We start from the raw sequence: 12297 nt of genomic DNA, 5'->3' as shown, positions 1-12297 counted from the left end.
CAGGTGATTTATTGAAAGTTTCTCCATTTGTTGGTACATAAGAGACCTTTCATCTAAAATAAATAAGGTTAATCCGATAATTTAATTAAAAAAAAGACTATTTGAAATGACCAGGACTAACAGATTGTTCACAGTATTTTCCCAAAGGATGAGGGAGTAAAGGAAGGAGGAGGAGACACCACTGACCTGGGTCCAGCTAATTGAATGGGCGGAGCTGTTTGGATTTGGGAAAACTTGCAAGTAAGGACACACCGTTTATATAAGCTAGAAATCTAGTAAACACAGCATTCAAAATGATAACACAACAAAGGCCTACTAATTATGTAATCTACGGTTCCTTATGAAGATGTTAGCACGCCATATTCCATTACTAATCGGGCAAATTAAGTGTTTGCATATCGACAAAGGAAAGCTATTTAATCCGCCGTGGACATTTTAATTAATACAGTCAGGCTGACAATTCGGCATATAAATGGCTCATATATATATATAATAATAATTAGATTTAGAAATGAGGTCTGGAGAGCATGAAGAACATTGCAATTGAGTTGAGTTCTTGTCACTAAAAAAAAAATCCAATTTAATTGAATGTGTTTATGCATCATTCTCAATGTGCTACCCATTGCATACAGTAGAATCATTCATTAGATTTGTTCAAGTGCATGTGGCAGATCAATGAAAAAGTTTGGTGAACTATTCTCCCTGTATATGTAATACAAATAATGTAATTTGGAAGTAATTTGGTGTTTTGTCTCTTTAATTCTTTTACATGCAGATGTGCAGTTTATACTGGAGACAAACTTTTGTATTGGTTTGAACATTAAGTTGAAACTGAAAGCAAATTCAAGTGCTTAGGTTTCTTTTCCTTGAAAAGAAACCTAAGCACTTGAAATCTGTTTACTTTTTTTATTTCCATTTGCTCTTGATGACATCCCCAAGGCTACGTCTGTGAAATTGGCCGGTAGAAGTGTCACATTGTATTGAGTGTGGGACTAGCCTCGGTCTTTATTTAGCCTGGCATATCACCACGTCACAAGATCTGTGTCCATATGACTAAGTGCATGCTGCTCTATTGTCAAAGAAATGAAAGGAGCCACTGTAGGGGCATTTGCTTTGATTGATCTACCAGAAGTCATCAGATGTGTGTGTGTAAGTCTGTTTTTAATTAACTGAAAATAGCCATTAACAAAAGAATGATGAGTAGTTGAAAAAATACTAAAATCTAGTAAAAATTGGGCCTTTAACTCAGATCATTCAGCAGATGTCGGCGCAGATCACTGCAGGCATTGATAGAGTCATGCTATGTTGTACATTTATTGCTAAAAGATAAGATAAGATAAGATAAGATAAGATAATCCTTTATTAGTCCCGCAGCGGGGAAATTTGCAGGATATGTGCTCCCGTAAAGTACATCTCTCTAAAATGATTGTTCTTTTCTTAAAGGGAAGCTCAATTTTGTTACAGTAAGATAAAGTTCTGAACAATTTAGAGAAAAGATACAATTAGTAACAGTAATGTTGTTAGCACCCCTAATGACAGATGTGTGTGTGTGTGTTTGGTACACAGAAGTATGGATGGTTGTTATGTGTTACGCAATTGTGAAAGTACCCTCAGTGTCCTGTGAGTGTTTTCCTTCCTCCCTCCCTCTCTGCACACTGCTGACCAAATTAAATTGACAGTGCATCAGTCTCTTTCTGTTCCCATTATTCCTTCTGTGTTCTTTCATCTGAGGCTACTGCTCAAGTATGGCCACGATATTCAATATTTATTTTTTCAAGATTCACTCTTATCGTTGTTGTTGGAGTAATGTTTGGTATCTTTTTTTAGGAGCTGTTAAAAATACATGTGAAGAAGAAAATCTGCTGAGCTTTGGTGTCCCAGATCAAGGATGGGAGAGAATCTGTCGGTACCAGACAACTTGGAGCAAACGCTGGAGGTGCTGTCGACGATAAGTGGTAGGGATCCCCGCCGTATCTGTCAGTTTATCACCTTATATGTACGAAGAAAGTTGTCTTGGTCATAGAAGAGACGTGTCACACACTGAACTTAGACAATTTCAAGTTGTCTAAGTTTTGCAAATGGTCCAATTTCACAAATGATTGAGTTCTATAAGGCCTTTCACATGTTCATGCGTTGGTTGATAGGTGTTTCTTCTGATTAGTTCAATGATCTCATGGATCAAGTCACAGATTGTGTGTTGCAAATTCGGTTTTGAAAATGGGATTTGAACCCTTTACGGAGGTTCCAACAAAACAGAGAGTAATTTAACACAGCGCGACAATATGAGAGAGTGACTATACTGTGGACAGTTAACATCAACCCATGTACAATGCAGAGAGTTTGGCAGGACATCTGTAGATGAGCTGCCAAAATACCAGGTCTAGAGGTCACATGATAGTCTGTTGCAGAAATCTATATTTCTATATTAGGATTCCAAGACATGAGGGAAATTAGAGGAAACTTAATTTAGTGTTCATCATGCACCGTTCATTTTGATAGAAATTTCAGGTTTCCAAATTGTGCATGATCTGAGTTTGGTTCAAGGTTAGGAGATCCAGGTTGATGCAATTGTCTGCAGCCATTTTCACCCTAATGCAATGCAAAAGTGTGCCTGAGAAGTCAAGTGGTTGGAGTCATGTGGCTGGTAGTTCTGTTTGATCTAGCTTAAGCTGCCAAACCTTAAAAACATTGTATTGAACTACAATATCCATAATTAAAGTTTCTTGTGCATCATGGTCCTTAGGCAGAGAGCGACAGGTTCCCCTTTATTCCATTGCTGTTATTCTCTGTGACGTTGTTGTTTGAAAGACAGATATAAATAGTAGCAGTATAAATAGATGTAATAGTATTAGATATTATGACCAGTATTTACTTGTGTAAATAATACTAGATTCTACAAGAAAGCAGTTGTAGGATGTGCTTTATCAAGAACTAGTCAGAATAATTCAGTTTTGTTGTCAGTGTGATTAGTTTTGTAGCCATTTCAGATTAGGTGAGCTTAGGTTTTGATCTTTTGGGCAGCTTGATTGATATATAAATCTAATGAATGCCACATAATGAAGAGTGCATGACCACCTACGCTTGCTACCTTTTGAAGTTCAAATTGGGAATGTTTGTGCGATTGTGTGATGATGCATTAGGCATTAGACTTTAACGGATGGCACCAATCTTCATTTCTTCTCCCTGTCACCAGTAAGGCTCCCAAAGAAATCCACCGATGCCACAGAAGCTCCTATTGTCTGAGCAGTATTGAGTTACCTTCAGTATGTGGTTGACATTATTGACACCACAGAGACCCTTTTGTGTAGCTTATTTCTGACAATGTGTTTTTGCGTAAAAGAAGAAATTGAAAAGAGATAACGATTTCTAAGAATAGTATTCCCTGCTTTCAGATCTTTTAATAGCCGCATGTCACATTTAATAGTGTATATTATAATCATTCATAGGGATAAAACGTAGTCTTGTGCAACATTTGGAATCACGTGAAGATGAAAAAAAAGGACAAAGTGAGTTGGTAGCTGCTTTTTGGGAAGATAATATGGGATAGTTGGAACACTATATATCTTCGAGAAGAAAGACACACATTATTGATTAACTCCAACACCTGAGAATGTCTTTGTGCGCTTTTAAGTTTCATATTAAAAACAAGGTGATTGTATCTATTTTTAGTGTACTTTTGTACCCTGGCGAACAGTCCCAATCGCACACACATATTTGCTAAGTTCGTATAATTAGCTCTAGAGGGGTTGATGTCATCCCTCCGCCCCTCTCTTCCTGTGATAAACACAGAGCAGACATGAAACGAGATAAACAATCACACATTCACAAGAGCTAACACAGCGGCTCAATCGAGGAGGAGGAGGAGGAGGAGGAGAGGCGGGCGGCTTGAAGAACAAGCTCTCAGACGTAGTATGAAACCTACGGTGATGTGACGATGTCTCTTCTGGAGTTAGTTCAAGAGGGCCAAGAGGTTTTGAGTGGACTGCTTCACAATCTGTCCGTATCCATCGGCCTGTTGACCCGACACACACAAAGCAGGAGCTGTGGACCAACAGGTTAGTGTTAGTTTGTCGGTGCTGATGGTAAAAAGTTCCGGTTCATATTTTGTGTTACGTGTCAAAGAGAGTTCTAGTCAGTAGTGTCTGTTATTTATCAATGTGACAGGATGATAGGACAGGATTTCCTATCACCACGGGGAGATTCCCCCTGCTGTGTTTCTCCCCTCAATATTAAAACATCATAGAGGAACTGACTCTTTAGTTTTCCTGCTGATGCTACAGTTTGTCTGCAGAAGTTTGGGTTCCTTGAAAAATGACCATAGGGAACAATAACATGTCACAGGATTTTACATTTACTTTTCACTCTAGATTACATCAATACATATTATCTGAGGTGTGGTTTTCAGTAAGTGTCAAATTTATGGACCTACCCCTAAAACTTAGAGATATATGCATTATTTAATGGCTTTTACTATCGGCTATTTTATGGTATTTGAAGGGGATTTCTGCATCGTTAAGGTATTTGAATATGTAACATGAAAGCCACCCCTGACTTTGCACTTTAACTGAAGAAAAATAAAGCTCTTTGTTTAGGTAAGACTTCAGAAAAACATTTTCTTTGTGCAGAAGCCACAGTTTCTTGAATTCAGCCATTAACGGTCGGAATTTCTGACAAAAAATATCTTGTTTAAATCATTATTAATTGGAAAATTTCCACCATTTCAAGCTGAAGAAATTCAGGGATTCAGTCTCTTAGCGGGAGCGATCCATCTCCATCTCGATTTTATGCGTATGTCTACTGTAAAAAGCTTATATAATACTGGATAAATAACTTTATTTTTTGATCAGTATACCTGGATTGTCTTCACGTTGCACAATAGTGAGTTGTTCTCATGACACTTGCTATTAGAGTTGTGAATTTATAATGTGTATTTGCATATGCTAGACATTAAAACACAGAATATATCAATATGACAGCATTGGAGTAGTCGAAAGGTCCTGCTTCAAGTCTTTGTGCTAAGCTAGGCCTTGAGGACCAGTATGTCTGTTGTATGATATTGTCATTATTCTCATCTAACATCCAGTAAACAGTAAACAAATGCACTGTGCTTCCCAACATGTTGTAGTATTATTTTATGTGCAGACCAGCAGGGGCATTAGCTGTCACTATATATAGATTCTCTATCGTGGACTGTAAATCCTTGAACGCAGCCCTCTTCGGTGCTTGACCTCTGTAAATAATTACCTGATATATACCTTGTGTGTGGCTAATTAATAACTAACCTTATGTCTCAATACACCAGCAGCAGAAATGTCTGCTCACTAGTCTGATGGTTAAGCGACGGATAAACAGACAGACAAACAGAAACTGATTAGAAAGAGAAGCAGACTGGTGTTGGTTTTCATCATGACTGCCAACTTCTGCTGTGTCCGTCAACCAGCAGAAAGGAAACGGAATCATAAATGTATGCAGACTATCAGACGAGGTGAGTGTTACTGTATGATATCCTGTTATTCTACATCTGGGAACCTGTTGAGCAGTTTAGACAAGACGCAGTCACATTTTCACTGGTCGGTCTTTGTAAAGGAGTCATTTCAGGGTTGTAGGTCAAGTTTAGATTAGGTTCAAAAGCATTGATCGGTCAAAATCCATCTGTTTGTCACGCAGCACGGCCTAATCAATACTGGTCCACATGAACAACTTTCTCAGAAGACTGTAAACCAGACAGGTCATGGGAGTCATCTTGGTTTGTAGACATAATGGGAGGATGATTTTGTGTCTTAGCTCTTCTATCCAAACACTGTAATCCCTTTAGGCTCATTATGTGTGATAAAGACATCTGACTTGCAGCATGTTGCTTCTTGATATGTGCTGCCAACAGTGGTACTGCGAGTTAAAACTTAGAACTTCTTAGTTCTACCTGAAATAACACAATCTCTGCTAACGAACTGATATCAAGGTTGTCACCAGAATACTAGTTTGTGTAGTTGTGCTGTAGATAAAAGGCTTTCTTCAGTTTAAGGCGGGAAGTTAGAGACACTGACAACCACGTCCTAGCTGGACTATGAACTCTTCAATTTATGATCAGCATCAAAGATCACAGTTTTATTTTGAAAGGATTTCCAAGATTTTCTGACAAGCTCTCACCTCGAAGTTTTGAGAAAAGAAGAATTATATTTGTGTGCATGTGTTTGCTGGCAACTGGCAAAACAAGTGATTATTTATTAGCATATATTCTTAGTGTCTTGCTCTTTCACATAAAGGTAGGCAGATTTACACAGCAGCAGGGAGGGGCAGAGGAAAGAGGAGTGGTGTAATCTCTCGATAACTTTACCAGGTGTGTATGCGCGTTTGCAAGAGAGACAGACAGGAGGGTTTTGAAAATACAAATGAGGAGAGCAGGACGAGGCGGGTGGTACTGTTCTCTCGTAGGTGAGGGACGAAGAGGAGAGCAGACGACAGGGACGTGATGAAGGAATGCACAGGGAGACAGGAACATGCGGGAGAGAGGTTTGTCCGCATCTCTCTGGAGGAGATGGAGAGCTACTACAGATGCACACTGAGCTGTCAACGGCTGCATGGTGAGTTTTTTTGCAAGGGATGTGTGTGTGTGTGTCGTTGAGCTTAACTATGAGGCGTGTCCGTGCGTGGAGAGGGCATCATGTTGGGATGGAAATTGTGGCTGTTTCTTTATGGACAGGAAGACAGAAATATTAAGTCAGAATCATGACGTTTTGTAATTAATGTGCATAATCTCTTGCGTTTGTAAGCCACATGATAATCGCAGGTCTTGGGATGTGTTTTATTTTTCCAATACCCTCATGAGAAGTCCTCCATGAAGACAACATCAGCAGCTGCAAGCGTCACATATCCCCCTTTAACATTCAGAAAAGCACACATTCATGTTTGTTTACTTAAACAGACCGTCTCTGCTCTTCCATCGTGAAGAGAAAGCATTCATAGCAATCACAAAGAAGTTATTCTAGTCGATTTGAAAATAAACGAAAAAATGCATTCTGTCTTCAAGGCGTTTTTCCAAAAGGGGTTATTATTAAATCACAAAATGAGTGAAAGTTAGAGCTGAGCTGCTTGACAATATTGTTAACAGTCTGTCATGTTCAGCAATTTGTTTAATGTTAATTTCATATCCTGTTAAGTGTAGATGTGAAGTCGGACAAAAAGACATACTGACTTTATTTCTGCCCCTTCTAAGGAGAACAAAGAACACGTGCCAAACAAGAGTAATATAGTATACTACATCCTTATTTACTCAAGGAGGGGCAATAAAAGGTGGTGTAATTATCTGACAGCTTGAGTGCGTGTGTGACGGAGTATTTGTGCACCATCGATCGCACAGACTCCCAGGTGTCTGAAGGCTGTGCAGTGTGTGCTTGATGATTTTTTAGATCCGTGACGATTCAGCTCTATTCTGGTCTGTTTCCTGTTGGCTTTGGTCTGTATTTAGAGATGACGTGTATTTTTAGCAAGAGCTGTTCTAGAAATGCTGTGTCACGGAGACAGGTGCTCTTGATGTTGTTTTCCTCCTAGTTGTTGCTTTATGGAGTCATATTCCCATTACTTGTTTGTTTTGGAGTGTATAATGTTGATGCTAAGACATGAGCTGAGAGATATGTGTATATTTGTCTTGTAGATCTTTAAATCCATGGTTTTGTTATGGTCAGCTGCTGTAACTTCCTCTTGTGTTTCCTTGGAATGATGATCCATCGTGACATAGTGTGTAGAAACTGGGTATTCTCATGATTGTCTTTACTGTGACATCCCTCTCACCGTCATGCTCTTTCGACCTGCTTGACACCTGCTGACCTTTTTTAAGACAAAATCCCTGGTCATCATCAGAGTTGTTGTTGAGTGACCGTGACCCGGTGACACACTCTCCTCTCCCTTATGTTCATCGTCATCCTCCTGATCGGGGATTTATTGCAGGGCTGTGAGCCGGATTTGAGCCTTCGTTTCAGCAAAAACATGCACCGTAGACAAACATTTTATCAGCTTTTTTACTGCAGGCCATGTCATCAGAGGATCCCTGTAGTGTTGAATTTGTTTTATTGGGGTTTATTAGATTTCTTTTTGATAGGTGACAGTATTGAAATGGGGGGTAGAGAAAGGGTATGACATGCAACAAAGGTGCTTGCTGTGGTCATTGTTTGATTGACTGTAATGTGTTATGGATATTTGACTTCCCTTCACCAAACCAGTCAGCCACAGTTAGATTATCATAACTGTTTGATTTTTTTTTTTACACAGAGAAAGAGTCAAATAGACAATAAATTGCAAGGGAAATCTGATAAAAATGGCTCATAATCGCTTGTAGATTCTCTTATTCCACAAAATTGATTTGAGTTTTCTGCTCGTTGTTTTTCTGTTCTCACACTTTATTTACCGTCTTGCTTCATCACTCTTTCATTGCATCTGGTTTATAGCCAGTTCATTGCTGACTGACATTAATTCAAACGGTCCAATCGTTCACACCTTTTCTTCTCCTCTGCTGCTTGTTTTGGCCTGTGAGTCACTTCTCAATTGGTCTCTTCCTGTTTATGCGCCGGCCGGCCAATGGCGTTTGATCCTGCAGAGGAAGTAGTCAATAGTGTTTCTTCTCTGCGGACATAGACGTTGGGGGGGGGGGGGGGAATAATAAATAATCGAGCTGGGAGTTATTCTAGCTGTAGTCTGCACCACATCCCTAACACACACACACACAGGTCTCCTTTACATCCCGTGCACACACACCGAAGTCTGCTCTGCATCCCATGTAAACACACACAGATGTCACGATGGTGTTAACAGCTTCGCATGTGTCATATTAACTGTTGCACTAACAAACACTGTCTATTGCTGAACAAGTGAAGTCCTGCAAATGACCCAAAGTCAGTTTAAATTGACCTGTCGGAAGATGATGACCCTTTCATAAGAAAATGATAAAGTTCATTGTGTGGCTAATTTCAAATGTTGATCAATTTAAATGAGTTTAGCCATCAGTCGTGATAATTCCTTTCACATAAGACAAAGCACACAGTGTCCTAAACCAGCTCATCAATGACACTTGTACTTCGAGTGTTCAGGGTGTGACTGTAAATCAGCCACCCGTGGGTGAAACTGGCCGCTGCCAGATCTGCTGGAGCATAAGTCAGCAGAAACAGGAAATGAACCATTATAAAACCTCTGCCTTTTCCTGTCGCGCAGCCAACGTGCTCTATCATCTAAATCTGACAGAAAGTAAACACACACACACAGTCGGCGCTGCGTTTTGACACAACTCTGTGACACCGCGATAACCCGACTCCATTGTTACATCCAGGTCTTGTTAAATCCTTTCGGGCTCAAACTCTGTTGAATCCCTTCATTTATTGATCATCTTATCTCAGACTAGACGGAGAGATTCATCTTTAATCTAACTCTTAATCTCACACATTCAGTGTTTTTCATCTCCCCGTGCCTAATCTCAGTCCTTCTATAAATTCTACCACAATAACCCCATATTTGAGTCCATATTTACTTAAATGTTGACCCCAAATGATTAAGGCATTTCTGTTCTTGTCCAGAGAAAAAGCCAGGATTAAGCATGTTGCATTCTCAAATTGAGTAAGGGGTGTCCCTGCATGTGCACATGTGTGTGTGTGTGTCCATGCATATGATCATAGATCATCCCCTCTGTGCTGGTCAGCAGGATCCTACCCAACCCACAATGCAACTCACTAGCCTGGGCCCTCACTGTGTATTAAACACAGGCTATTAGAGGTAATATTTAATTTCATTAATGCAAACTATAATTTGTTTTGAGTGAAGCACTAATTCCATAGCGCACAAACCAGGCTATCATGCCACGGTGAAAAGACAAACAGAAGGAACCACACCTTCTGTGTTTTAAATGTCAAAGTTTGCGATGTAGCCCAGTATCAACAGTTAGTTGAGACAAAACAGGGCTGACGGCCTCATGAGAAATTCAAATGTGAGGAGTTACTGTATTCCTTGAGAACGAGCAACAGAAGCAACAGAAGGATCGTTTTAAAAATGTGTGTTTTCCTCAGCGGGACAGCATTTTATGAATTGAGTTCCTGAGGGGTCTATTCATGTTTTCCCCAGTCCAGCTTCTCACTGCATCTGTGTTTTTGGAGCACTGGTGAGAGAATGTGTTTGTGTGGCACACTGGGTCCCCCTGCTGTCCTCACTGGCATTGTGTGTGTGTGTTTGTGTGTGCGTATTGTGTCCGTGTGAGAAAAGCAGAGAGAAAGAGGCCTCCGTTCTCTCTGGCACCATGAGTACACACTTTGTGTTGACTTTACGTTTGCCGAAGTTTGAGCATTTAATTCACTGCTCTGCCAGCTTGGTGTGTTCAAATGTTGGTTTGAATCTGGGATATCTGACACCTAAAAGTTCTGCTTATTCACTTAACCTAGAAGACGAGAAGTTATCATGAACATTATTCTGGATAACTCGTTTATGTACCTGCAAGTAGATTATGTCCACCTCAACATTGGCAAACTTCACAAATATAATAAATTATTCTATGCTTTGAAAATTGTTAATTTTTGTAATTTCAATTAATATAGATTACTGAGAAGGGTTTGTTATCTACTGGTTTGTCACTTCCATTACTTTCAGGATTCATTTTTGCATTTTACTAACATCAAACACATCATGAAGAAGCAGATTCAAGCGACACACTCACATCTTAACATAACTGATTTTGCACCCTCATATTTTGTAATGTAAAGCTGTGCTCACTTGTGCAATTTTGCTTGATAAAGAACATTTATAACGTACCAAAAACAATAATTAAAATTGAGTTAGAGAGGGGAAGAGAGACATCGACCAGAAAAATGTAAACAGACTTCTAACCGATTAGTATCGGCTGAGAGATCCTTTGGTCTAATTTAGATCATATTTCACATAGCCCAATGTTCAAAACAAATAAATGCATTAGTGCAGTAATCTAATTTATCCACTAACTGTCAACACTGATGAAGGATCATACATAAGAAGGAAGATAATCATCATTATTTATTAGCAGTTACTGTCACTGCAAAAGGGCTGAAGCCTTTCAAGTAAAAAAACACTGTGACATGTGAAACTGGAGGCGGATCATGTGAAACTCCGCCTCGCTGGCTGGTGCAGATGGAGAGGGGGGAGCTGTGTGTGTGAGCGTGTGTGTGTGTGAGTGTGTGTGGGCTGCGCTGCGCACTGACAGCTCAGTAAGCGGCTGAAGTCTTCTGCCGCGGCGGAATGGAGCGTCTGAACTTCCACCGCGATGAGCTCTGACAGAATATGTGGCTGTGTGTGAGTGTGTTTAGCTGTGTGTGTGTGCATGTGCATCAGGGGGGCATACATGTACCGGCAAAACAATGGCTCTAAACCGGGTGTCTCAACTCTGCCACGATGTCACCAGGCTGTGGCTGCAACTGAAGATGATGACAGGTAAAGTGTGTGAGGAAGAGCCTGGACTGTTAATGTTGTTGGAGTGTGTGTGTGTTTCTTGTGTGTGAATAAGTTATATATATTTATAGAGATAGAGATAAGAGTGTGAGAATTCTGCAGGTGCTTTCGTGTGTGTGTGCTGCGTAGACACTGACTTCTTGCAGTTCTTAAAGGTTTTTTGTGTGTGTTTTGTGCATTCTTCTGGTTCATGTGTGCCATAAGTTTCAGTTACAGGACAGTTTAACAGAACACCTGCTGTATGATGCAGGACCTTGTTTGCTTTTACAATCATGAGACATAGAGAGCACTGACATGTCTGTTTTTCATTCCCTCTTTGTATATATAGTGCACAAAGTGAGGACACACTCGAGCCAACAGCACTCTGTGACAAATCTAGTTCCAAGTATTCTATAATCAGCTGTTAAAAGCAGTTTAGTTGTAAGTATGAATGAGCAAAATGAATGAACATGACCCGACTTTGTTACCCACATTGATTTCGTCTCATTGCCTTAAAGATGCTTCCCCCCCCCCCGCCGGAGGCATTAGCATCCATCAGACGGTTACGTAACCCAAATGTGAAGTGCTCCTCAGGCTCAAACTTAGTGCCGAGCTGTATGTTAACGTGAGGTCTTAAAGTGTACAGTGCACACACACACACACACACACACACACACACACACACACACACACACACACACACACACACACACACACACACACACACACACACACACACACACACACACACACACACACACACACACACACACAGCGGAGAGCACGCTGGCAGCATGCTAATCACATTGGTCCCATTAACACAGTGCGTTTCCTCCTGTCAGTTGGCAGCAGCGTTGGGACAAAACC

General features: G+C 40.3%; 1 protein-coding gene across 5 annotated transcripts in view; it reads left to right on the top strand.

Moving 5' to 3' along the window:
- Window positions 1-194: 194 nt before the first annotated feature.
- The window catches only part of mcf2la (mcf.2 cell line derived transforming sequence-like a), a 40628-nt gene continuing 28525 nt past the window's right edge, over window positions 195-12297 (top strand). For 3 of the 5 annotated variants that reach the window (XM_054623603.1, XM_054623604.1, XM_054623600.1), the window contains exon 1: window positions 11192-11433. In XM_054623603.1, coding sequence (XP_054479578.1) covers window positions 11361-11433 — 73 coding nt within the window. In that variant the 5' untranslated portion in view covers window positions 11192-11360. Of the gene's footprint in view, window positions 241-1724; window positions 1744-1827; window positions 1956-11191; window positions 11434-12297 lie in introns of those variants that run through there. The other 2 variants (XM_054623601.1, XM_054623602.1) reach the window with 2 other exon arrangements.

This window comes from Anoplopoma fimbria, chromosome 22, assembly GCF_027596085.1.
Source record: "Anoplopoma fimbria isolate UVic2021 breed Golden Eagle Sablefish chromosome 22, Afim_UVic_2022, whole genome shotgun sequence".
Lineage (NCBI taxonomy): Eukaryota > Metazoa > Chordata > Actinopteri > Perciformes > Anoplopomatidae > Anoplopoma > Anoplopoma fimbria.
The sequence above is the reverse complement of the archived record's forward strand: the minus strand, read 5'-3'. Positions and strand labels throughout refer to the sequence as shown.